The 27,997-nt window shown below is 38.5% G+C and overlaps 1 protein-coding gene across 1 annotated transcript in view; it reads left to right on the top strand.

Annotated features, from left to right (window-relative positions):
• ANO4 (anoctamin 4) overlaps positions 1 to 24,573 on the top strand; it is a 92,418-nt gene extending 67,845 nt beyond the window's left edge. The window contains exons 15-25 of the mRNA XM_044455295.1: positions 996 to 1,160; positions 3,926 to 3,962; positions 6,060 to 6,171; positions 8,283 to 8,340; positions 9,395 to 9,492; positions 12,610 to 12,752; positions 16,211 to 16,363; positions 17,423 to 17,570; positions 20,826 to 20,933; positions 22,597 to 22,702; positions 24,382 to 24,573. Of these exons, the coding sequence (XP_044311230.1) occupies positions 996 to 1,160; positions 3,926 to 3,962; positions 6,060 to 6,171; positions 8,283 to 8,340; positions 9,395 to 9,492; positions 12,610 to 12,752; positions 16,211 to 16,363; positions 17,423 to 17,570; positions 20,826 to 20,933; positions 22,597 to 22,702; positions 24,382 to 24,573 (1,320 nt within the window). The remainder of the gene's footprint in view (positions 1 to 995; positions 1,161 to 3,925; positions 3,963 to 6,059; positions 6,172 to 8,282; positions 8,341 to 9,394; positions 9,493 to 12,609; positions 12,753 to 16,210; positions 16,364 to 17,422; positions 17,571 to 20,825; positions 20,934 to 22,596; positions 22,703 to 24,381) is intronic.
• Positions 24,574 to 27,997: the final 3,424 nt, after the last annotated feature.

Genomic DNA, 27,997 nt, shown 5'->3' with positions numbered 1-27,997 from the left:
TTAATTGTATGAATTTAATGACTGACTGAGTAATCTATTAAATCTGCATATACTTGCATATTTATAAAATGATACTACTGGAGAAAAAACCAGCTTTGGTTTTGATGATGCATGCATGTATCATGGCAGACACAATCTTTGGAGCAGCATTTCATCCTGTATGCAAGAAAAATAGGAATGTTACTTTATAGATGGTGTTCCCACTGAGTTTTTGTACATTTTGTACATTTTTCTCCAAAAACATTGTTTTAAAAATCTGCATATGGCTAGTCGGGATATTCTTTTCAGTGGATCAAAAGGGTTTTAATCAAGTAATATAACTAATTATGTTAATAGTGCAGCTGTAATTATGATAGCTTTGGTATTATTCCTTCAAAGGCAAAGGTTTGAAAGAAGCTTTCTGAAACTATGCTTTCAAAAGTGGAGCACTATATTATTTTAAGTGGACTAAAGACAAGTTTTAAAATAATACTAAATACACTGCATACGTAAAAACAGCTACAATAACTATGAATCAGGATTGTTGTGAGGATAAAATGTAAGCTGCCTTGGATTCCTCAATAGAGGAAAGCAGGCAGGATGTAAATGCAATGTGATGCTGATCATGGTGAAAGAATAGCATTCAGCAAAGCTCTAAAAGCTCTGGCCCAAAAGGAAAGCTTTCCCTGGCAACCCAGAGAAAGTCTTCTAAGCAACTGCAAGAAGTGGAAATGAAATTTCCACTGAAATGAATACATTTCATTGATTTTTGTAGGCATGACATTTTAGTACATAAGCATTTTGTAGTTATGACACTGGCAAATAAAAGATATCCCATTAAGATGTGGAGTGATTCAGAATTATCACACAAGCTCCAGAAGTGCAATGCCATCAGTGTGCCATGCCTCTTAAGAGAATCCGTTTATTTGTGGGTTCCACTAGAGTGATCTCTGTTTTTGAGGAATTATGACTGTATTGTTTTTCTGTTGTCTTTATCTGATCTTTCTCTACCTCAGATCTGTGTGGTGATTGCTGCTGTTTTTGGCATTGTTATTTACCGTGTTGTGACTGTCAGCACTTTTGCTACCTTTAAATGGGCTTTAATCAGGAATAACTCTCAGGTTGCAACTACGGGGACTGCCGTATGCATCAACTTTTGCATCATCATGTTACTGAATGTCGTAAGTAGAGATCAAAATATATGGGTATACTGATGATTTGATTGGTTCTCATTGGTACTCAGGCTGCTGTAATAAGAACTATATAGACTTGTCAGTTATTAGACCAAAACATAACTATAACAGGATTATCTAGCTGTAGTCAATAAAACTAGGGACATGATTTTTTAAATGTTTAATGAAATAGAAGTGTGCCCATGAAAAGTTTATGTATTTACATAGAAATATAATGGCTTAGATCTTGAGAGCTACAAGTGGAAGGCACTTTATTAAGAATAAAGTTCTTTCTTGCCTCTTCATCTTCTTAGAAAGCTTCCCGGGAGAGTTGGGGGATGTATTGAGCAGACTGGTATTTGTGCCATATATTTTTGTTTGCACATTCTAAAGACTGAGAAACACACCCCACTTAGCTCTGTGATTTCAGCTGAATTCATTTAAGGCAATATATTTTGTACATTTTTAATGAATAGCTCCGCTGAGTGTTTTTTCATGGTCAAACTCAGCTCTGACTCATATAAAAACCTTCAAACAGAAATGGCTTTTTTGTTAAATAATAAATAACTCCTGTGAGAGGCAGGAGTCCAGGGGCAAGGAAGATATTAATGTGCAAGAGAATACAATCAGCACTGAGGTATTCTTGTGTGCATTTGTCTGGACGAGATTAAATGACATGATTAGATACGATTAGATGATATTCAGGCAAACATCTCCAACACAACCACAGGGCTCTGCTGAAGTTGTGTCTGTCTTTGGGACCCATCTGGGCAATCCTACATACATTTCCCATTGGACATAATAGGGTTTACTTTAGAGTAAACATGCATATGATTGTATTGCTCATAACTATATTGCTTTCTCAATATATTCCTGGTATACTGGAGACCCAGACTGAAAATGTTAGAATGAGCAGTGGCAAATTCAGCATTAGATCAACAGCTACAAGACTTTTAGATGCTCAGAAGCATTTCAGCGTTCTAGGAGGAACTGCTCAAAAATAATGAACGGCCATAATGCCCCAATTCTCCCCAGCAAATATCCATATTAGCAGGGGCAAGCCAAGGGGCAGGTGCGGGAAGAATAAAAAGTCACCTTCACCCTCATGGCACAAAAAGGATCAACCAACTGGGCATGCCCCCTTTAGCAGCACCCCTGCCAGGGTGGCCCACCGCCCAGCTCCAGGCCACTTGTATGTCCCAGGAGGCTGCTGCATTGCCAAGGCTGGGCAACTCCACTCTGCATTGACATACTCAGTCAGGAGGGCGAAGCTTGATGGGAAGGTGTCGGGTGGGTTAGCTCCCAGAGCTTTCTTACACATCTTAGGGGTGCAGAATGCCCAGACCAAGACACTTTAATGGTTAAAAATAGAAAATCACAGCATGTCATTCCATTCAAACTGAAGTGGTGTTAAGTGGACAACCTGCTAGGGCTGGAGCCCCAAATCTCTGGGAGATCATCTGCCACAAAACGCTGGGCACTGGCTGAAAAAAGGTGCAAGTCCCTGCTGACCTCTGTTGCCCCCAAGTCCCTGGATGAGCCAGCTTTTTGCCCAAATGGGGGTCACCTCCTATCCCTGGCTTCCTTGACTCTTTCTACCTGAGGCTTCTTTCCTGAAACCAAATGCCCGCCTTTCCTCTGTCTATACATTGCTTTTTACAAATAGGGAGATCCTTAGAGACAGTACCCTATAAAAACACACAGACACACACACACACATTTAGAGTATATGCAAAGCAGTTTATGCAATTTTTTTTCTTGACCTATAGGCATGCCTACCACTGCCTCGCTTTCATACTGGAGCTATTAGGAAAAATACTGTTTACTTTTGGATTTCTTAAAAGTAATATTGTCTTGCAACCTGCCCCAAACAGCCTTTATTCAAAAGCAGATTTGAACGTTTGAAAAGCAATTCCAGTTTTTTGGTCTTTTGTTCAGAATAAAAGGAAATAGAATTTATTACCATTGCAATACTGAATATATCTATTAGAAATAAGCTCTATTGAATTTAAAGAGATTTTATTCCCAAATAAACATGAGGAAAAACAAGCTTCAAGATGGAATTCAGAAGCTCTGGTTCTTGGTGAGCTCTGGCCATGCTAAATCACACACCTCTAATTAAAAAGGCCTTTTCACAAAACATTTATCCATGAACGAGAGACTAACTTTACTTATGATGGAATAATTTTTTTGGGCTGGGGGGAATCTCTCTCTCTCTCCATTTGTTTTGATAAAATAATTGTGTCTCTGCAGCCCAAGACTACAAACCTGTATTCAGTTCTTCCTGCCTCCCATTTCCCCACTAAGCAACTGTTTGGTGGAATTGTAGTATTTAAAAAAAAACTAGTTATAAGAAACAATTTAATATTTAATACGTAACTATAACCCTTGCCTTTCAGACACACACACACACACACACACACACAGAGAGAGAGAGAGAGAGAGAGAGAGAGAGAGAGAGAGAGAGAGCGAGCGAGCACCTATATATTAGCGCTGTAAGTTCAGAAATGTAGACTTGTGTCAGTGCAATCTAGTATTTATCTTGCAGGTTTAATGAAACATTTAAAATAATTCTATCCTGCCCCTAAGGTCATTTTTAATAAGAAAAATAAGTTTCTATCTCTAACATGCTAGTAATGACAGCTGTGGCGGGGGAGTAAGGAATGACAGCTGTTGGTAGGTATCATGTTCTCTTCAGAAGTCTTGTATATATCATTAAATAAATTGTGGTTTAAATTGTTCATATTTTAGAAGTTGTTTTTCATTTGTTGCAGTTGTATGAAAAGGTTGCTCTTTTTCTGACAAATTTAGGTAAGTATTAATAAGTATGAAACAATATCTTTAATGACATTCTTTACTTCCTCTTTTAACACTTCAGGTGTCGAGGGTTTAATTAATCCATGCATTACCTTCATTTACTGCATGAGTAAAACTAGTGTTTAAAATGTGCTGCAGTGTGTGTGTGTATGTAGTGTAAGTACAGTGCACTCCATTTAAAAGGGTCTCACGTATGCGAGTCAGTAATCCTAACCTTACCTGGGACCCTCCCCTGGTTCTGCCATTCAGTGCTGATGACTCAAAGCAGACAGACCAATATTTTGACTCCGTGTAAAGTGTCTTCATATGTTCCAGTTTTATTTTTCACATGCCTGCCTTGCCCACATGATCAGTGTGTGCACATTGAATACAAAATGAGGAGATGCAGGAACAGGCTTCAGTCTGAATGCAGAACAGGTTCTTACATACATGTAAGCTGTTCAAAAGCCATCACCCTGGAGCAACACTTGGTAGAAAGCTGCTTGGGTTTGTCGCTTTATCAAACATTTCCCTGCCAGTACCTTATAAGGCACACTGTGCATTTCTCAGGACTTGTTTATTTCCAAGGTCTCTGTGGCATGTATATTATATGTATGAGCTGCTACTTGAGTTGACTAACTAGCATCTTTGTGTCCTAATGGGGATATCGTGCTCTCAGGCACTACTAATAAGCAATGAGAAGCAAACTGAAGTCAGTTTGGTAGATTTTATCCCGTGTCTTAGAGCATGGTGTGTCAATTTAACTACAGTAAATAATAGAAGCAAGCCAAAAGTAAGAGACTCTAATTATGAAGAAGCCAAGCTTTCTTTCTACAAGAGACATTTCCTCTAGCAAACTGCATTCCAGTCCTTTTTATATCCTGTAGATTTACAAAATCAGTTTGAGTCATCAGAATAGAATTCTAAGCATTTCTAGGTTTCCATGCTGTTTACTTGCAGATAAAATGCTCATTGTCTTTTCCAAATGAAATCCTATTTGTCCACAGATGGTCCTACTAAAAGGACCATCCAGCAGAGCATCCTATTTCCCCAGCCATTTGTCTTAAGAAGGCCCACAAGCAGGGCCTAAAGGGAATAGCCCTCTCCTGCTGTTACTGTCCAGCACATGGTATTTGGTGACTGGGTTTCAACAATGCAACAATCCATCATAAGTATTTAGGCATGGCATATTGTCATGCTGGGCACACCTGGACCATTCCATGCAGGGAGGCTTGCTGTTGGCAATATGCCATCCTTCAACCCAAGGAATTGTTGTACCTATGAAGGGTTGCTGTGATGCTCAAACCTGGGTGGCCAGCCCCCATCATGGGTACAGGGAAGTAGCAAGTGGGCTGCTCAGTAAAAGAGGCAAGAACCCATTGCCACACTTGCTGAGCTTGCCTGTCACTGGCTATTGGTGAACCAGTCGCAGCCACTCCTATGTGCCCATTGGCTATCACATTGACATTGTGAAAAGTGACAGTAATCTGTGAAAAAATGGGGGGAAGCTGCAGTGAGCACAAAAGGGCTTGCAGTCATCAAATGAAGAGGAGACAAAAGGGGCCCTGCTGTGGAAACCCCTAGGATATCCATGGAAGACTAAAGTAGAAGGATGGGAGACAACCCACCTTGAGTACAATCAATTGTTGGGCACACTGTTAACAACCTATTAACTCATGAGTTACTGAGTATGGGTTCACTATCACTATCACTATCACTATCACCATGGGTTCTCATGTCTGAACCCAGCTTAGATACCAAAGCATGTGAACAACCCACTGTTAGCAGCCTAGTAAAAACCCATATGCTCCTTTTATGGGTTATTTGTGGTCATCAAGCCATGGCTTATATGTGCAGCTGGATTCACACAACACAACCTGTGGTTCAGCAACAACCTGTTGTTCAACAGTAACACTTTTAACCCATACTCAACTCTGGAGCATGGGTTGTACTGTAATCTGAATCAACCACTGCCCCTGAATGTGGATTGGGCTACAGGATCAGCAGTCAGGTTTATGCATACATTTCCATCTCTTTAAAGTTTCTGCAGCTTCTTCTTATCCAACATTTAAAACTGATTAAATGGCTTGAAATCTATTCTTTCATCCACAGAGCAGCCTCGTACTGAGTCTGAGTGGGAGAACAGTTTCACTCTGAAAATGTTTCTTTTTCAATTTGTCAACCTGAACAGCTCTACCTTTTATATAGCATTCTTTCTTGGAAGGTAAGATTAATAACTACGTATTCTGCTTCCCTGAAAAAGTATAGAAAGCGCTTGGGGGAAGAGGAGTGATAAGAGGAGTCACACTAAGCCTACCAAAGGCAACATATATGCTATCCGAAATAAGCAAGAAGCAGCTCAAAGGAACATTTTACTTTTAACCAGTTACCAACCAGTTCAAATGGCTGTATAATGCAATTCAGAGGAGCACACTTAACAGAACTCCTGGCTCCCTTTTCCAAGAAGAGCCCCCAACACCCCCCCCCAAAAAACTACTTAACAAATTAAAAAATAAGCTTCTGGCATGATGGAACTGGGATCCAAGAGAAGTGGTGGTTAGGTTGTAAGAAACCTCACAGCACATTTTTTTCTGATTTGCCTCTTTGCATAGCCTGAAATACCAAGAATTTCACAGTTAGATTAACACCTGCTATCTATCATTACACCAATTAAACCTGATAATCAAATTAACAAAGAAAGGCACACTCCTATGCAAATTTAGGCAGAAAAATGGCCTATGATTCTCAGTATGCTCTGGCTGAGCTACTGTTTTTCTGTCTAAACCTACATAGCCTCACACCCTAAATGGTTTGGGGGTAAAATTTTGGAAAACATAAAATTTAGGGGGACATCTGCAATATCTGAAAATAATCAGATTTAGCATTTGCTCAAATAAAGCTGGGTACTAAAATTGCACCTGTATGAAAGCCTGTATCTTTAAAAAGGTTCTGCTGAAATGGCATCCATGGAAATAAATCAGATTGTAGGCGAACACAGGAAGTAGGTACCTCATGCTTGGGTCATCTGGGTAAGAAAACCAACTTACAGCTCATCTCCCTAGTTTTTAATGTGCGAGAAGACCTTCTGTTCAGTAGAGCACTTCACACATTCTGTGAAAGTGTAAGGAGAGAAGGGCTGCATTGACTTAGTCCATCCACACAGTGATTATGCCCGGTCCCCCTGCAGTCCATGCACACAGCAGAACTGTCTGCTGAGCAGGGGGCCTTGTGGGTAGAGCTCTACATTTTTCCCTGCACTCTTGCGTGGCCCTGCAGTAGCTTCAAAGGGTGCACTCAGGCTGCAATCAGTGAGACTCCCATCAGCTCAGACAAAGAGTGAAGCCTGCTGGTCTTAATAAGAAGTCTGAGCAGAGGGCTTTTCCAGCTGTGTTAACCTTCAAATTACATGGGGCCTAGCACAACTTACAGGTAGTACTACTGACCTCTTCACACATTTCTCATCAAAAGCTAGTTCTAGTATAGCAGTCAATTATAAATCATGTGATTGGCAAGGTTATGCTAGAGTTGATGGGAGACAAGGAAGCTTGACTCCCATCTAACATGGCACATGCCTGGAATGCAAACTTGTAAGCAAGCCTGCTTATCGTTTCTCATGTTGTTATGGGTCCATCCTTTTGTCTATCTTCCCTGCTGAGATGGCCTAAAACCAGGCCAGGCAAGATGGAAGATACTGATGGCCTACAGCTGTGCATGTGGATATCTGGAGGTAGAGCTAGCTTGTGTGTGCTGTGATGGGAGCAAGTTGGCATGATAAAACATGTCAGGGGTTCTTCTGAATTCAGGTGGAGAGACAAGGTACTGAAAATAGTCTATTGTGGCATACTTTTTGGTGGATGTCAGTGTGCCATAAAACTGTTTCACTTGAAAAAACTAGCATAACTACCATCTAGCAGTTGCATTTTATATAGATACTGTATTCCAGCTGGGAAATTATTTTCTTTTTCTGTTTTAACTGTATATATATTTTAATGTTATAAGTTGCTTTGAGTCCCAGTACTGGGAACAGGTGGAAGATCTGTTGCTGCTGCTATTATTTGGCATTTAATGTTGTCAAAACACAGGGCAAGCAGGAATATCTAGCATTTTAAAGTAAAAATCCTGAAGGGTAACTTACAGGTAAGAACTTGTTTGGAGTGACAACTTTTCCATGCTGAATATGAGTGAGTTTATTATATATTCAAATGTTACCCTACAAGTGATGTCTGTCCTTAGAAAAATGTAGCTGGAATGATCATATTTCACCTTTTCGTATTATACTTCTACTATTGCCATCAGAAATCTGAAATAAAATGGATGATTCTCTTTATTTTGTAGATTTACAGGTCACCCTGGTGCCTACTTGAGGCTGATAAACAGGTGGAGACTAGAGGAGGTAATTAGTATTTTAATATTGAGACACTAATTGCAATGGGAACCAAAGTCAAATGTTTACAAATTAGGGGCAAGGGAAGTTCTATGGAAGCTATTGGGTACAATTTGGAAATTAGTAGTGCTTAGAGTATATGCGATATATCGAAATAATATGTGAAGTAATCAAGACATTTATCCCCATCCTGCTCGTAGCCAAAACTCTATGGACAGTTTACAACAATAAACATAGAAACATGCACTCAAGCCACCCATCCAGATTCTAACTAGGCCTGATCCTGCTTGGCTTCCAATATTAGGCAGGATCAGGTACTTCAGGCAAAATGGAAACTATTTTAAGTAATTTACAGCCGTTAGTTATCAAAGATAAAATCCTTGTTTATTTTAAGCCAAAATTAACTTTTACTATTTTGAGAATTTTAAAATAGTTGTCTTAACAACACAAATGTAAAAGGTGACACCCCAGCTCCTTCTAGAATAATATGGAGCAGAATAATCCATATTACAAATGGGTATTACATCTGGGCAAATTTCACATTTTCACTTGCTTTAGAACCAATTGTAATGTGTAGTTCTAGAATGTGTATTTTCTGACATATGCCTCAAAAAGCTTACTGTATAACAAATAAAAATAGACTTCAAAGGGTACTTTGAAACAGCACCATTTGAACAAAACATCTAAAAATGAAAAAGCGTAAAGTCCTGATGAGCAATAACCAGCATAGCAGATCAAAATCTTCTCTTTTGCTATTGAAAGCTTGCTGAAATAAAAATGTCTTTATGGTTTTGCTAAAAGCTGGAACAGAGGTGGCTCTATGCACTATCTGGGGAGGCAGTTGTATAGCATGGGTGCTACTACTGACAATACCCTGCCTGCTTTTTGTTTCCATCAAATAACCAGGTCAGAATGTGAAACCCTGTTTCTGGTTATTCAATGCCCTTTTCGCTTGAGGTGACGACAGTTGTAGCCCAACTGGAGTGCACCACGTTAGGGAAGGCACCTTAATTTAACCACTGTGTAATTTCCTCTGGTACAATCAGGTTTCTTTCCCCTGCAGTGCCACCCCAGTGGATGCCTTATAGATCTCTGTATGCAAATGGGCATTATAATGGTGCTAAAGCAGACTTTGAACAACTTCATGGAATTAGGCTATCCGTAAGTAAATATAGAATCATGTGCTTGTATCATGTGCTGCTTGTGTGTATGGGATACTGAAGCCTCGCTGTCCAGATCTCTTGGGAGCCTTGATTACTCTTTTGTCTGAGGGTGATTATCGTAAGGATGGTGCCATTGTGTAGCAGGGCTACAGTGTTGAAGGTATGGCTTTAGAAAAGAATATTAGAAAGAAAATCTTCCCATTCATACCTTGGCTAAATTAGTCTGGTTCATGTAATTCATTTTTGGTGACCTGTCAGACATGAGGGAATTATTTGGTTAGCATTATTGTGAATACTCTAGTTTGGTTCATTCATCCTCTTCAAAGAATGGGATAGCCTGAGTCCTTTGGTTGAAGAATCCTCTAAGAAGAGCAGGGAGTTCCAAACCATCGGGACATAATTTCATCAGCTGAAAGAAATGTTAATAAATTAACTATCTTATGCATGTCTATTCAGACACAAGTCCCGCTGAAGAAATGGGGCTTACTCTCAGGTAAGTATGCATCAGATTGCAGCTTAAAAATATACATAGTGAAGCATGTAAAATAACTAATACCAAATTTCAAAGTGAGAATTAATTTAAGAATAGCTCACAATTCTTTGTGTAGGAAATGATTGGGATAAAACTTTGTTAAAAGACTGTCTCAGACTAAATCAGGATAATTTATAAGCACTGTATTGAATCTTGAAGTGTTTCACTTTGGTTGTCCAGGATCAATGGCTGGTGATTCAGATCTGAATGGCAATGATTATCAGCATCCAAAGGAGGGCGGAATGACTGTGGAGGCAAGGAGTACAGGCAACCCTCTCACCCTCCAAAAGACTTGGAGCCCAGATTGCAACTGCTTAAGTGTTTTGCCACTGCTTGCAGGCAGGAGCAGCTGAGGTGTTGCTGCAGCTGGTACAGAGGGAACTGAAGTGGCTGCAAGGTTGGGGGAAGGACACTCTGAGGTCAGAGGTCTATCTCCAACCTTGGAGGGGGTTTCTTAGGTCAGAGCTGAAATTCTGATTTTTCCCATGGCTATCTAGGCAGGGTCTAGTGGCCATAGGATTGTGCCCTTAGACATATGCTCTTGACTGAGAGAGTGGCAGCTCACTCCTAACTATGTAAATGTGGAAGGATATCCTGTTAATTTCAGCTAGGCCTATTTTGAATTAAGGGCAGCCATGCATTTTGCACATAGTAATACAGCTGCGCAATTATGGGCTGGAGAAGTCCCAATTTCTTGTTCTTCAAATGTTAATAGATTTGGATCTGCAATATTTGAGAATTTCTGATAGTAAAACTTGTTCCTCACTATTTCATCTTAATTATTGCTATAAATATAGATTTTCTCCAGCCCCATATCTGTACACAATAACTACCCCAAATTACAGAAGCGCATTTACTCTTGCCTATTTTAATATTCTTCCATCAGCACTATTAAAAACAGGATTTAATAAGACCCCAGTTAATGAATGGGTATGTTCCTGTGGTGCTGGAGCAGTAGAAACAATAGAACATGTTCTCTAACATTGCAGTTTTTATAAGGAATGCCAAGAGAACTTGATTAAACCATTAATAAAAGATTTTTATTGGAATGATTCTTCCACTCTGGTATTGATGTATCCCCTTATGTTACTGGAAATGTTGCCAAATTATTAATGTCCGTCATGCAGATTAGGAAAAAATGTGGCCACCTGTTTAAGTGAAAATATTGTATAAATTGTACTTGTTTTAATTGAGCTTTAATTTTTCTACTGCTTTTTGTTTTTTAATCTTACTGTTCTGTCACCATAAAATAAAAACTAAGAGTAGCATGTACATTTTTCATTCAGGCTTCCTGTTATCTGGAGCTGTTTCACTTGCTTTAGCTCTTTATCAACTTCTGAGCCCTTGAATATGTGTTAGCTTTCCTACATATCCTTGATTTCTTTTTCCTTAGCTCCCACACAGGGGAAAGAGATTAGGGAAGGGGGAATGGTTGGGTGGGAAATTTCACCCTCCCACTCAGATGTGGTGCTCCTGATACAAATTGGGGCCCCACACACCTAGACTAAAGCTTATTAAGTCAGAATTAGCTTCACATTATGGTGTGTAACTTTACTGTTTTAGTCTCAGAAAATGCACACTCATTCAAGGAAACTTATGCATCCAAATGCCCTTATTCTTCTGATTGATTCAAATAATTAAGGCACAACATTATGCAAGTCTTTATTTTAGGCAGCATAACAACCTAGAACTCCCCTTATGCCCCACCCAGCATAATTATCTGTCTTTCTTTCTACACTTGCACAAAATTGCACTTTTAGCCATTCTATGCAGCAAGCTATACAACCAACCCAATAGCCTGAATTAGTATGTACTCCATTTACCTTCTCCTATTATCTGTGGGTCAGAAGACACTATGGCAAGATTTGTTTGTCTGTAAATTTAACTACGTTTGTTCATCTACTGCATCAGCAAAACATCACTATTTCTTAACTACCCCTTGCCTTGTTTGATATATTCATTTGTAATGTTCATACTATAAAACTACTAAAGGCATAATTGTACTCATGTTTAGAGAGAAAAGAGACCTACAACTCCTCCTATGCCCCTGCGGGAGTATGTTGAGAGTTGTAGACTTTTTCTGTCTACATGTGCATAGGATTGTGCTTAGTATCTTACAGATGAATCAGGCTTCTAAGTAGGTCTGCTGTTCAGTCTGTTCTGATTCAATAAACAGGAAAAATGCCAGCAATGGGCAAAACTGTGCCTTGCCCTAATGTTGTTGATTTTAGTTCTTTTCTTTATTAATTTTATGGCTGACTTTCTGGTACCTGCATGCTTTTGCAGAATACACTCTGTGTTCAGTATGTACAGTATTAACCCTCTTGGTTTTAGCATCTGCATGCCTAGAGATCTTCAATATGTGTCAACTACAGTTCATAGTACAACTTTATCTAAACAGTGCATAGCTATCGAAAACAGCGGGCTAGCCTGATGTATAAATTTACTAAAGTTGTGTGCATGGATGCCAAACTGTGCTACCCTGTGAACACAAGTATGGTATAACAGATGATAGAGGAATGAAAATGTTAAAAGCATCTGGTTTGAAAAATGAGAATATAAACGTAATGTTAACATATGCAGGTTAATTCAGAACTGGTGGACAAGGCGAAAATTGCAGCAAGAGCATGGTTTGCAACAAAAAGCAAGCTTCCCACAATGGGAGAAGGACTACAACCTTCAGCCTATGAATGCCTATGGACTCTTTGATGAATACCTAGAAATGAGTATGCAAATTTATGTTTCTATTCCTTAATCACATTCACATTTATATAGCATATTTTGTTTTCCACTTCTAAACAAAAGATATGTTCTAACAAAATACTCTGGGACATGATGGCATTCAGAGCTGTCCACACATGGCTATTAATCTACTAAATTTACTTTCAGTTTTGTAGCTGAATCAAATTCTGAGTTCTATACAAAAATCTTTTCCTTTCATAGAGCCTCTAAGTAGACCTGTGCCATAGTGGAATAGTGCAATGACTAAAGTAGGAAAATACATTTTCTTCTGCTTTTGCAAATAATATTCCATTTTCCCAACTCTAAAAGAAAAAAAGGAACAATGGGAAAATAGTTCTTTAATAAACAGAAGTTAACCTGGAAAGTCATGGTCTCTTAAGATTCTCTGAAATGGTTATTTTCTCAGTCTATGACAAAGCCTGCCAGGACAATCACTCAAATCCAGTGATGACAATCCATAGGGTCCCATACATGCAAAGAAGTCTGTGCAGGGTTAAATCATATTGCCTCTGGAAGCTAGGGCTCTCTGTATTGTATTGTATTTGTTTGGGTGCTACCAGCCTGGCCACTGAGAGCCATGGTTCCAGATTTACTCTGTCTTCTAACAAGTGAGCAATGCACTGTCCAATTCGTTCAGCATGGTGATCCTCGTGTGTAGCAGTTGGTATATGAGGTTTCTAGTATACTGCAATCCTATGCATCTTCACTTTGAAATAAACCCCAGCTCTGTTTGGTCAGGCTCTTTCCTACACAAGTGCAAAAAGGATTGTAGCACCATTTGTGTGAATATATGTACTCATGAAATATGGACTTTTTTTTTTTTGCGCTTTCCTTGTTCCTCATATAAGAGCATTGCATATTATGAATTCCTGGCTTCTCTTTCTCAACCACCACCCACCTCTTCAATTTTCTCATTCTTCTGATAGCTTCATTATAATTCCTTGTCAAGGAAACTTCCTTGAACAGTTATTAAAGCGCTCAAGGCATATGCATGAAGTATTTCTTAATGACTAGCATTCCTGGGTATATTTACACTCACACTTACAAAGGAAAATGTACAAAATAAATTGCATATGAGAAATGTCACTCTCACCCTAGAGGTAAAACTATACAAAATTTAAGGTTTTTCCTTTTTGCATTGAAGCACTCCAAAGGACTTTTCTGCTGCACAGAGCTATTAAAACTAATGAAACAGGCAGTTTATCATCTCTTTAGAAAGCTGGACTTCTAACGAATATTTGCTACTTTGCTGTGGTCTCATAGCCTCCATTGTTCTGACCTTATCACTGCATGGTTCATAATGAAAATCAAGGCAGGAAAACCAGGACAGACATTCAAATAATATATTTAAATGCTCGCTAAAAATATTAATAACAAGATTCTTTGTAATGCCATATGTTGATGCTAAAAATAGGTGTACCCTTGCTATCTCTGTTTTATTTGTAATCCTCAAGTATTTGTTTTGATTATACAATTTTTATTTTATATACACATGACATTTATTGTTTGCTTGGACACATGCCTTAACATAGTGAGGGGGTTTAAGATTATCAGCGAAGTGGAAACCAATGCCACCAGGAAGCCAGAACTTATCACTAGGCTGGCCTCTTAGCATGGTCACCCACCCGAATGGTCAAAGTGGAGGCACCAGACTAAGATGCATCCACCCTCTTCGTGAGTAATGGTCATAGCCATTCTCTTCTGCTATCTCTAATGGTGATGGGGTGGAGAAATTTCTGAAAAACAGCAACAGAGCAGCAGTGATAGTTGAAGGCAACACTGGCAGGGGATCTTTCACAGACATTGGCAGTGATGCTCAAGCTAACACTCATTAGTACTGTGCAGAAGAAGGCAATGGTAAACCATTTCTGAATCTTCTAACATTGAAAGCCCTGTGATGAAACAATCAAAAGTGAAGCAAGAGATAATGCCAGGAGATGTGACCCCCATATTGGAAGGCACTGAAAAAGTGACCGAGGGAAGAGCAAAGGACAAGTACAAATGGCACTATCACTAATGATGCAAAGCTGAAAGGAGTCCAGTGGCTGACATTCACAGAGATGTCTGATGCTGCACAATACAATTGGAGCATGGAATGTCAGAAAAGCTGGATTAGAATTGGAGGAAGGCGTGAAAATTGGAAGAAGGCATATCGATGATTCAAAATATGCAGACAATAGCATACTACTGGAAGAAAGCAACCATGAACTGAAATGACTCCTAACGAACATGGGAGAAGAAAATGTAAAAGCAGAACTGCAGCTTAATATTAAGAAAACAAAAGGCATGACTACTGAATTACAAAATTTTACTGTTAACAATGAAGAAATTGAAATAGTGAAAGATTTTACAAGGGCTTGGCTCAGTCATCAATACAACCAAGAAATTTGAAGACTGAGACTTGAAGGGCAGTAATAAAGGAACTGCATTCCCAATCACTATGTATGGGTCCAAAAGCTGGACACTGAAGAAAGCTGAGAGGAATTGATGTTTCAAAGCATGGCTCTGGAGGAGAATTTTAGTAATACCTTGGACCAACAAAAAGACAAACAAATGGTTCAAATCAAGTCAAAAGTTTGCCTAGGAAAAATGACAAAACTGAGGCTGTTGTATTTAACAGGCACATCACAAGATGGTAAGTCTCCCTAGAAAACACAATCATGCTCAGAAAGTCAAGGACAGAAGAAGACAAAGAAGACCAAATATGAAATGGCTTAACTCTGTAGAGGAAACCACAGCCTAGATTTTACATGAGTTGAGAGGGTGTGTCCTGATTAGAATGTTTTGGAGGGCTCTTATACATAGAGCCACCATTAGTAGATGGCACATAACAACAACAGTTCAACACCTATAGGTTAATATTACTATAAGCAATTTAAAATAATAACATGATAAATGTTTAAGATATAACTAGCACATGCTAAATTTATTCTAATATATGCCTCACATTTTTTCCAGGGAAACATTTTTACTAAAAATTAAAACTCATTTTAATTATCTTGCAATATGTTTTGGTTTCTTGCAATTTAAGTGACCATCTGGTCCACAAGCCTGTAGGCATATTGGATTACAATTAGACCGATTATCCTGCTGCTTGAAAGACCAAGTTGAAGAGCCTACCTGGGGAAAAAATCTACTTACCTGTACGTTCCACATCTTACAATTGAAATCATGGACTGGAAGGCAAGTTTTTTAGACTTTTGATTAGGAAATCAGACTTCCATTTGCTCTACCTCATCTATTTTATCATTTTAGCTGTGCTGATCTTTGGTCATGTGCAGCACAGGAACAAAATGCCCCAAAAATACACATGAAGGGACAATTGAAGATGAAACAAAATGTAATGAGCAGTGGCAGAGGTATACCGTAACTCAGCTGTCTGGTTCCCCCACCTGCTCCAGGTTGTGAATGAATATGTCATTTTCCCCATCTCTTTCCACAGTTCTTCAGTTTGGCTTCATAACTATCTTTGTGGCAGCTTTTCCACTTGCTCCACTTCTGGCCTTACTTAACAATATTATTGAAATCCGGCTTGATGCGTATAAATTTGTCACACAGTGGAGACGACCATTAGCTTCAAGAGCCAAAGATATAGGTGAGCTGTTTCTCATTATGCACATGAAGTGCTTGCTCAATCTCAGTCTCCTTATACATTAGAATTATGAAGGTACTTCCTCAACTGATAGAAAGCTGCACCCAAGACATTTAGATTGCTAAGAAAAGTCCATGAACAGAATTAGAATTAGAACTTAGGTATTATTTTCAGATAGGTAAATCCTGGGTCTTGAAGACTCCTAGCTACCATGGCTAGGAGATGGAGAACTATAGTGGCAGCTGCAAATACACGCAGCTGTACAAGTCAACAATACTCATCTAGGTCTCAATCTTTTGCTGGGAGTTGTAAGACTTCTGTCTAAACAGAAGATCAACTCCCTTAAATATTTTTTAAAGTGACTTAAATTGGAGGTGGGTGGTCAGAGTGGGGAGGTACTAATATAATTCAAAATGTCAAAATTGGTAGTATTTTCATTTTCCATCTCTTAATAAAATCTGAAAATGATTGGTAACTGTCCAATCTACTCACCATTATCTAAGCTTATTCAGGAAATGCACACATACTTGTTCACAGAGTCTTGGTTGGCTATTCCTTCCCTTGTATTGCACATACAAATTAATTTCATATCACCAAGGGGTTTTGTTGCTTTTAGAATCTCCTCCTTTAAAGTAGTAAGACTCAACCACTATGTTATGAGTAGTAATTGAGTGCTTTGTTGACTTAACAGTTGATGGAGGAGGAAAAGAACTTAAACAGTAGGACAATATGTCTACTCTTTGAGGTACTCTGGAACAGGAAGTACCGGTATTATAAAACATTTTTGCAGACTAATGAAGGGAAAGCATGACATACTAAGTGCAATCCTGTGCATGTCTACTCAGAAGTAACTACTGAGATACTGGGACATATTCTGGGTTAGAATGCATATATTTTCAGGAAATAAGTTCCACTGAGTGGGTCTTACTTCTGAATGTACATGTACAGGATTGCACTAGGTTGACTGAAGTAGTAAATATTTGATCCTTCCAATTATATTTGCATTTGGATAACTTCTGTTCTTATTTCTGGAATTCATACAGCATTTTCTTCATTGCACAGGAATCTGGTATGGAATTTTGGAAGGCATTGGAATTCTTTCTGTTATTACAAATGCATTTGTTATTGCTGTAACTTCAGATTTCATCCCCCGGCTTGTTTATGCTTACAAATATGGACCATGTGCAGGTCAAGGGGAGGCTGGACAAAAGTAAGTTCTCCTTTTGGAAATATGCTTCATCATCCGGAGGAAAATTTTCCAGAGCAGAATTTAGTCATTGTGCCTTGAAGCAGAAATTCTAAGGGTTTATCCAGCTTGTAGCACTCCTTTTTGGCTCATAAGCATATAAGAATCAGGTAAGGCTGATATCCTTTCCCCAGTATAGCAATAGAGAAGAGCTTTTACACTGTTATGTAGTCCTACAAATTACACATTATTACACTATGGTATGTCCTGCTTCCAATTTGATTTTTCTGTATTATTAGTGGAATTGCAAACTTATTCAGGAATTTGTGGGCGGGGGGTGGGGGCGGAAGTGGTGAAAAGAAGCCAACAATATTAGGAGACAAAGTCCCCAGAACAACACTGATACTGTTTTGAAATACTGGATAAGAAAGTGATGAGGATGTACAGAAAAGTATCACTTTTCTTTGCAGGGAAAAGCATGATGATTGCCAAAAATAATAAATAAAACTGGGGAGGAAAACCAAGGAACAGGAAAATATGATATAGTATGACCACGTTAAATGGTGAAAACACAAGGCAGGAGATTAGTATTTAATGAATGGTTTTAAGTCACACTGGGGGAGAAATTGTTACATTTTTGAACTATAAATACCATGAAGAAAATATTTGGACACAAATATTCTCTGTGGACAGAAAGGCTTGATAGAGTCAAAGCTTTTTGTACATTTGTTGCTGTTATTCTGCCTTATGTCTTACAGATTATCAAACATCATAATGACGTAAAATCACAAAATGAAATAATAAAATATAGCTATGGATTCTCATAGGTTTATATAAACTATGCATGTCCTTTTTGTTTTTATGGTTCTTCTATAAACTCTTATTAAATAAAATAGAAGTTTATTGAGGTTATCCTGACACGACACTGAGTTTCTTGGTTAGCCTCATAGCAGAGCATACAATTGATCAGTTTGAACTGCAGGAATCAAAAGCATTAAAGGAATAGTTTGCCTTATTTATTTACAATATTTTTATCCTGCTCCTTAATCAAAAAGTCTCCCAGAGCACATGTAATCATTAAATAATGATAGTGGCCTAGTTCAGACATAATGCTTACCCATGGTTGATTAAACCCAAGGCTTTTCACCATCTCCAGAGACTGTTTAGAAAATCATGTTTTTTCTCATTCCCTGAGTTGTTTCCCTCTTCCTTGGTTTATTCCCTCCCTCTATCTTTGCAGATTGTATCTGTAATAATCATATGTAGAGAGGCTGAAGATGGAGGTGGGGGTACATTTACTGCTCTGGTCCACTGCATCTGTAGCCTGGTGAAACAACTCATAAATGAGCCACAGTTCTCACTTCTCACATAATGACCCATTTCATATGTAATGAGAAGTCACCATGGGTGAATTTTCCACCAAAGAAATTCTTGTTGTGGCATCTACTGTCTTGAGTAACTATAACTCGCAAACCTAGTGAGGATGGGTTGTGGGCCACTCACTACCTAAAATAGCCCAGAAGTTCTGGGCGTCTTTTCAACCAGCACAAGAATCCACCCTTGCTGGACTCACATTTAAAGACAAGCTATAGTACATCCCCAACAGAGCTCAAATATTCAAAAAATTGGCTGCCATTGCAACAGAGAAATTAACCCATGGTGGTTTCTCATTATATGCAGACCAGGTCAATGACAAACCATGGTTTACGCCAGTGGTGGTGAACCTATGGCACGCATGCCACAGCGGGCACGCAGAACCCTTTCTGTCGGCACATGGGGCAAGTTGTCCCAGCATCGCCTCAGCAGCCGAGCATCAGATAACAGCATACATAGGGGCCATGCGCATGCTCAGAAAGGAGTAGTGGTGCCAGGTGATGATGTTACAAACCGTGATTCATTAGCCACGACTTCTCCAACCTTTCACATGGCAAGTCAGTGCACTGCCAAGGATCTATATTTGCTTGGACTGGCTGTGAAGTGTTTTTTTCTAAACTGAAACCTCAGTGTTCAGGTTTTATTGCAATGTTGGCACTTTGCAATAAATAAGTGGGGTTTGGGTTGCAGTTTGGGCACTCGGTCTCTAAAAGGTTCACCATCACTGGGTTAGGGTTAGAAAAGCAAGGTGTCCTGGCAAGATTTTGATGGTTGGAATGTGTTTAGAATAAGCAGAAATGTTGAACTGTGCAGAAAAAGCTACTCAAGGAAGACTTTTTCAAAATTGCCCTCTTTTCAATGGAAGTTTTGCCTTATATTAGAGTTAGGGGTACGTGCCAAGGTATGGTTAGGATTAGAAAAACGTGTTGCCCTGGTATGATTTTGATGGTTGGAATGGGTTTAGAATTGGCAGAAATAATGAGTTGTGCAGAAAAAGCCAGTGGTTGCGAACGTATGGCGCACGTGCCACAGCGGGCATGCAGAGCCATCTCTGTCGGCATGTGAGCCAAGTTGGCCCAGCATTGCCCCAGCAGCCGAGCATCAGTTAACAGTGTACATAGGGGCCATGCCCATGCTTGGAAAGGAGTAGCGGCACCAGGCAATGATGTCACAGGCCACGACTCATTACCCGCGACTCATCTGACCTTTAACATGGCTGGTCAGTGCGCTGCCAAGGATATAACTACATTTGCTTGCACTTCCTGTGAGGTGTTTTTTCTAAACTAAAACCTTAGTTTTCAGTTTTATTGCAGTGTTGGCACTTTGTGACAAATAAGTGGGTTTTGGGTTGCAGTTGGGCACTTGGTTTCTAAAAGCCACACCGGTTTAGAAAATACAGAATTCATAACAAATCCATCAGCCACAGAATTCGTGGCTAATGATCCATACTTGTTAGTGCAGCTGCATTCGTACATCTCAACAGCCCAGATTTCAACAATTTGATTTTTTTATATTTATATGTATTTATTTGATTTATACTGCCTGATTAGCCAAAGGCTCTCTACAGAAGATGTAAACAACAATTCAATAAAACAACCTAATTAACAACCAAAATAAAAAAACAATCAGTAACATGTTTTAGGTAATGTGTAAACTAGAGCCATGAGTTTAAAATCCAAAAAGTCTGATTTAGTATAATCTGTGGTATGCTCTGAAGTGTGGGCAGAGTAGTAAATTAAGTATGTGTGCTGTGTTCCATTGTTTTAGCTCTTCACAGAGTGTTAAGTATTAGCTGACCATCCAGGTAATCTGAATATATATTGTTACCATTTTTTGTCAAGACATCTAAAATACACAGGAAGCAAAAGAATGGGCATTCTGACTGGAGAAATTCTTGTTTCCTAGGTGTATGGTTGGCTACGTTAATGCAAGTTTATCAGTGTTTCTAGTGTCAAACTTTGAACATCATACAAATGGAAGTGAGTTCTCTGGCTCACCATTAAAATATTGCAGGTAAAAATATATATGATGCAAATAATAACTTTTGTGATTTAAATGCCTGAATGGCCTAAACATTTATCATTATCATTATTCCAGAGCTACCAGCAAGTTAGCATTTAGTTGTGTTTCTATGATTCAGGGCTGTTGAAATACTGGATTTATTATTATGATGGCTTCAAATCTTCAAGGCAGTGAAGCAAAACTTATAACCACTGTAATTATTTGCTGTAAAAATGCAACCTAGCACTAATACCAACTGACTGCTCCAGCTTCAGTCCAAAAGATAAAATAGAAGATGAAGAAACAGAATTGGGGTAGGGATAGAGAGGTTGAAGTAGGGCATATAATGGGTACCGCAAAACGTAGTTGTTTGTGATTATAAGCAAATTTGAAAGATTCTGCATTATGTTGCACCAAAGTGGTTGCCAAGAAGTTCAGTGGATCTTGTAGATGCAGGATTTGCTGTGGTTATGCAACCATTTCTGTCAACAATCATTGCACCATCTGCTCCTCATTGTCAGCAGCCATCACTGGCACCCAGAGGTAGCTCATCTCCTCGGTAAGTCCTTGGCTTTCCTGAAAGCCCTTGTATCGCTTTTCAGAGGTTCTAATGTAGTGCTGGCTGCTGCTTCATCTCCTCAGCGACCAGTGCAAAATCAGCTTCCCTAACATGGTGTCCCTCAGATGTGTTGACCAAATGGCCATGCTGACCTGGGAAGATGAAAGTTGCAGACTGGAGGGCATTAGGTTGAGGAACCACAGCTACATGCTAGTGCAGGAGCTCAATATAACCATGCACAGCTTTTATGTGAGTCTGCTAGCAAATGGAGAATGTTGATTATACTTGAGCCCTGTTGCTAGGTCTTCCTACTCTTTTGAACAAGTATCCATTATCAAAGTACAAGCAGTTGTTAAGAGTGGGGAAGGGCATGCTTTTAATGGAAACATGAATGGTGAGTGCAGATACACTGCAACACCAGGACAAGAAACTGTGGGATGCAGCTCTGTATCCAACCCCCATTGTTCATCTACTGTCCCTCTATCTCTCCTGTGATATTAACCCAGAGTGCTGTGCACTGAAGAACTCAAGTGAGGTATGAGTGAGTAATAGCAAATGTACCACTAGAAGTGAGAGACTTGAGCAGAATTTTCCAGTGGAGCCAAGCTCAAGGAACCAAGGTTCAACTTGGATGCCAGAAAGTTAGGACCCCAAGGGTATGGAATGGGCTTCCATGGGAGGCGGTTGAGGCCCCATTGGTGAGGGTGTTCAAGGATAGGCTAGACACGCATATGGTAGGCATGTCATCAACGGAGCTGGCTAGAGCCAGGGGTCAGACTAGATGGCCGGGAGGCCCCTTCTGACTCTCTATGTTTCATGCAAACTAAGATGAAGCCCTTCAGAATCCAGAGAATGCTAGATACTTTTACTGAACTTCCCTTATTTGTATTATTTACACATAATGGATGCAAATACTCTCAGGAAACATCTCCATGCTCTGAGCTTGTCCAGCTATATCAGATGTTTCTCGTGATTTTGCCAGTTGCTAATGGACAGATACGGTGTAATATAGGTACTTATTCTTTTCATCCTGTTGTAATCCTGTTGGTGATACATAATTCAACAGCTGCATAGCATTGGGACAGACAAGCCTAATTTCCTGTTTTATTGTTTTAGATACAGAGACTATCGTGACCCACCTCATTCTCCAGTGCCCTATGGCTACACTCTGCAGTTCTGGCATGTCTTAGCTGCACGGTTGGCTTTTATTATAGTTTTTGAGGTATGTTTCCAAACCCAAGTGAAGTTACGCAGAATTTCAAATATGGAATTTCATACTATTACATTGGGTTTGCATGAAATTTGATTGCATAGTATTAGAACAAAAGGATCTCCTGACTGACTCTGTGCAACAGTCACAGAATGGCATGAGCTCTGTTGTACATAGCATGTTGGTCACCAATAGCAACGTTAATATTACCACATATGCCGGCATATAAAATGACCCTTGAAACTAGAAATATTGAGGCAAAAATTGGGGTGTTGTCTTATGTGCCAGGTGAAAATTTTTCATCATATTATACTCATTGGTTTTTTTTAATAGATAGATAATAAAAGACAATTGATTATTAATAATCATTTTTAAAATTCTTACTGGTACCAGGGAAACTCATCCTGCATTGTGTTGCATCATGAGTTTTGCACAAGGTCACAGGCCTGGACCCAAGTCTGGCACTTATCTCACTCTCACAAGGCAGCATTCTGGGCTTCTTTCTCTAGCTTGCTGGAAGAGACAAGGCACAATTTTGGTTCTTAGTGCATGATGCTAGCCTATTATGGAAGGCCTGTCATTTGTTTAGTGTCAAGAGAACACTGCCTCATCCACAATAATTCAGTATTTTTTCTTTTAGATCAGGGTTATGGTTGTATATGACATAAAAGAGTTGTTAGTAATTACTACCTTCTTGTGCTGTTGTGTTGCATATAATCAAATGCTTTATTTGCAGAGCCTTTGTTTGTGGAATTCTTCATTCCTTGGCTACTTTCTGAGAGGGCAATATGGTCCATCTCTTTAAAATGGCTTTGATAGCCAAGGTTAAGTTAGAATGGTGTGAAGCAGGGATGTTAAGTTTGCAATTCTAAGAAATTTTGTATGTTAATATTCTAGAACTATCTTGTAATGTTAAGATATAGTTTACTAGCTTGACATTTTCAACATAACAAAAATACCACTAGGCAAATTTAATATTCCTGTATCATTCCATACGATTAGTTGCAATATTCTCTGACAAATGGGAGGTGTGACTCCATTACAGAATCCATGTTCAGAATGCAGAAGGCCCAGGTTCAATTCTTGGCATCTCCAGGCAGGGCTGGAAAAACTCCTGCCCCAAATCCTGGAGAACTGCTGCTAGTCAATAAAACTGGGCTAGATAGACTCATGGACTGGTTCAGTATAAGACAGCTGCCTATGTTCTGATGACAGAATAAGGAGTCATTCCACCAAAGTTAGGCATATTAGTGATAAGGATCAATGTGAGTATAGTTAATTGTGAGAATAGTTTCTTTTGTAAGCTGCCCCGAGGCTCTTTGCGAATGGGGGGCATAGAAATGTTTTAAATAAATGGAACTTAAAAGTGATTAAATTCACCTGGACTATGACCAGGTGCCCTTAAAATATGTTTATGATTTCTTAAGTAAAATGAGTAGATACTGATTAGCAAAACTGTCCAGTGATTACCATTCATTGGAAAGTCATTCTTGGCTGGGATAGATAATGAATGTCATTCGGATTAGGGAGAGTTGCCCTTGATCTCTTAAAATGTATAGCTGTTACAAGGATGTTCAAACAAAACAGGACAAAATCAGAACGTGTGCACAGAAACAATTGCAAAGACTGTATTGTTATTTAAGTGCTGAAGTTTGATGCTTATTTCACCCATTTTAAAAACTTTTTTGCAGCACCTCGTGTTTTCCATAAAACACTTGATTTCCTATTTAATCCCAGACCTTCCCAAGGATCTGAGGGATCGTATGAGAAGAGAAAAATATCTGATCCAGGAAATGATGTATGAAGCAGAACTGGAACGTCTTCAGAAAGAACGGAAAGAGAGGAAGAAAAATGGAAAATCTTATCATAATGAGTGGCCATAGCTAAAATGGGTGAGCCTTGCTAAATGATATATCAGTTCGATAGTAATCCAAATTGCCCAAATGAGTTGGGGAATTTGCACAAGTTAATTATTTTGTGGTGGCACTGAGCACAACAGAAGTCAGTAGTTTGCATATTTTTCACATTCAGCATGTTTGCAATTTCAAAAGTCTCAGTAGTGTACTATATCCCACAAAAGTCAAGTGTTGCTTCAATTGTTGTGTGGACCTGTCCATTCCTGGTTTAGGAACCATGTTTAGCTCTCCCTTTATTCCACGTGCAAACTATTCAAACTCTGCTTTGCATCCAGGTGAGACTGGTGGATAAAGCCAAGAGGTTTGCATGGGCTTCTTATCTCAGGAAGGTTGGGACAGAAAGTAGAAACTTCTTTAAACTAGACAGCACCATGTCCAGTTGAATCTAACCCATCTGCAGTTTAGTGTGGACATATGCCCTCAGCTAAGAGAAAACACCAAGGCTAAATCTAATGGTTTCAGTCATCCACTAGGTTACAAAATTAAAAAAATGTATTTATTCACTAACATATATGCACTAGGATACAGTTGTAGTTCCTCAGCCTGGTGCCTTCCAGACTACAATTCTCATCATCCTCAGCCCTGTTTAATTGCAGAGGTCGAAGTGTGAAATAGGACAATTAAGGCTAAATGTATAGCTCATGCAATTGAGCCCTAAGAAATGTATGCAGCAGTGACAGCACTGCCATGGCATGCCTATCCTGCAATCCTTTAAGTATCACTTTGACCTGGACTTTTTCTCATTTCTAACCCTACCTTCCAAATAGACAAAGAAGTTAAGTTTTTCTTAAAATGCTTTTACAAAAATTAGGTAACAAAAGCCACAACAGTGCCTTTACCTTTATTAGGAACAATTTGATGGCTTTAAGATTTTCTCTAATGGACCAACATGGTTTCCTTTGTTGTTGTTGTTGTTGGCATTTTGGAACTTATTATATTTCAGTGTAGGAGAACAACAGTATAATATTCATTATGTTATACAATATATAATATATTATATGAATATACAATATTCATTAGCAATGCAACTGAATATTAGCAACACAACTGAAACATTGCTTACAATGCAGCTATGTATTTGAAATTGCTTTATGTATATTGTTCTGTATTTCTTTGCATAAAACAAAAGTTGCTGGTGTTAAGTTGGCTGACCATGTATTACTCATTTTCCATGACTTGGGCCCAAATTAAACATGATGCTAATTGCATGATTGGTTCTTCCTCTTATATGTGCTTTCCCTGATTGGACACTATATTTTGCCATTGTTTATATCTGCAGGTAGCAGTCCTATATTCTGTTTCCTTACTCCAGTTCCACAAGAACACTACCTTCAAGAAAATGAAAAAAGATGCAACCTTAGTGCATGCCACCATTTGACACAGCAAGCAAGGCAGAATGTTTCAAGGATTTTACTACTGTGATATCATTTACAATCTCCATTTGATTGCTATTCATACAGCATTCTAGAAAAAAACGAGCATGCAACTCCAGTTTTTAAAACTAAGAAACTTATTTATCATGAACTGCTTTTCAGCCTGTTGGCTACCTACTTACATTAGGTTCCATGTCACTTTTTCAACTGTTCAAATATACAAAAAATTCTGGGTATGTTACTAATGACTATTATAAAAGCATCTCCTACCAAGTTACAATGTACACCAGACAAACTGTTTACATATTGGGATTTTTTGTTATTTGGGGAGATGTTATATATCATACATATGTAAAATATAAAGTATATAGATTGTTTATTTGTAAATAGTAAATAATTAAAACTATGGTGAAGAATGTCAAATTTTCACTTTAAAAATATCATCAGCATAAAGCCATGTTTAGCACTTCTATAATGTGACACGATAAACTTTAAAATAAATAATGATTCACATTCTTGCTTTTAGGTCTTAAGTTATTTTACAAAAGAATATGAAATGATATTGGGAATTTACTGTGACAAACTATTGCTACTTTAAAAAGTTTATTGCCTGACTTAGACCAGGTGATCTTAAGGACCACTTGTTTCCAATATAAGCCTGGTTGGGAATTGAGATCAATATCAGCCACTCATGGTGGCCTGTCAACCACTCCAGCCTCACAGGTTCACACATAATGACAAATTAAGGTGAGCCACAGGGATATTCACCCTCAGTGGCTTCCCATGGGACATATTTGCATATGATACAAAGCCAGCTGCATTGTATCCTAGGGTGTCCTAGGCATGCCTTAATAAATTTTGTAAATGGAGTGAAGTTAATTTTAAAAACATGGAGGCAAATAGCTAGTTTAGAAAGAGATCTGTAAGGATGCCATATTTATGCATATTTGGAAAGTCCTACAACTCCTACAGAATGTCGGGCTGGGGTATTCTGGGAGTTGTAGGAATTTTTTCTTTATAAACATGCAAAGGTATTTTTCCTCTTAAAGATTATTAAGAGTTGAAATCTTTTGTCCAGACGAAAACTATATTGATTACTATCTTTGTTGTTTTCATTAGAATTTCATCAAAACAATAGCTGGTTGTAGTGGCTATTTTCCTTCCACTAGTTTTCAGTTCATCTTTCCATACAAACTTCCTTTTTCACATATGCCTTGAAAACAGTACAGTACAGTGATTCCAAGCAGAATAAGCAGTACTAGAAAGGATGAAGACACACTTCAACCCACAGCACACACTTCCTCTGATCAAATTTGCAACCTCTTGCATCCGATTTTCATTTTTAAAAAGTTAAGTCTGCTATGTCATGCGTACTGCGGCTTTAAATTACAAAAATTTCTTGTGTGTTAGGGATTGTAAATTATTTTTATAATGGTTTATTTTGTAAAGGATATGAAGAACAGAAGAGCTACACAAAGCTGACAGTTGCACAGAAGAACAAATTTAAGTTTGTTAACTACAAACTGGATTATGCTGTCTTATATTCAACAACATTTAAAATATGTAAATTATACAACATTTATATACAACATTTAAAATATGTAAAGCATTCACAGAACTTCTTTTATACAAAAATGTCAACAAACAAGATTCTTTTTTAAGTGGGGAGTATCAGTATAAATACACCCAATGTTTAGTTTTAATTTGTAGTAACAGTAATTTTTTATTAGAGTGTTGTTTTACCAGACACTTTAGTTTACAAAAAACAGAAATAGAAGATAGCTTTCTCAAATCTGCTTCTAGTCCTGTTTCCCAACTTGTTACTGTTTCAAAATTAATTTATTGAAAAAGACCCATTTTTACTATCAGTTCATAAAATCAAACATGCTATATTAAATATACCACTGCATTCAGTGCTGTTCTTTTGAGGTTGTTGTTTTTCTCGATATGCTACGCTATGTCATCCTCTGAAGTAAGTATCTTCACAGTAATGAACATAGATCACTATTCCACTAGCC

This window comes from Varanus komodoensis, unplaced genomic scaffold (assembly GCF_004798865.1).
Source record: "Varanus komodoensis strain SLA01 unplaced genomic scaffold, ASM479886v1 scaffold8, whole genome shotgun sequence".
Taxonomy (NCBI): Eukaryota; Metazoa; Chordata; class Lepidosauria; order Squamata; family Varanidae; genus Varanus; species Varanus komodoensis.
This window is presented reverse-complemented; position numbering and strand designations above follow the sequence as displayed.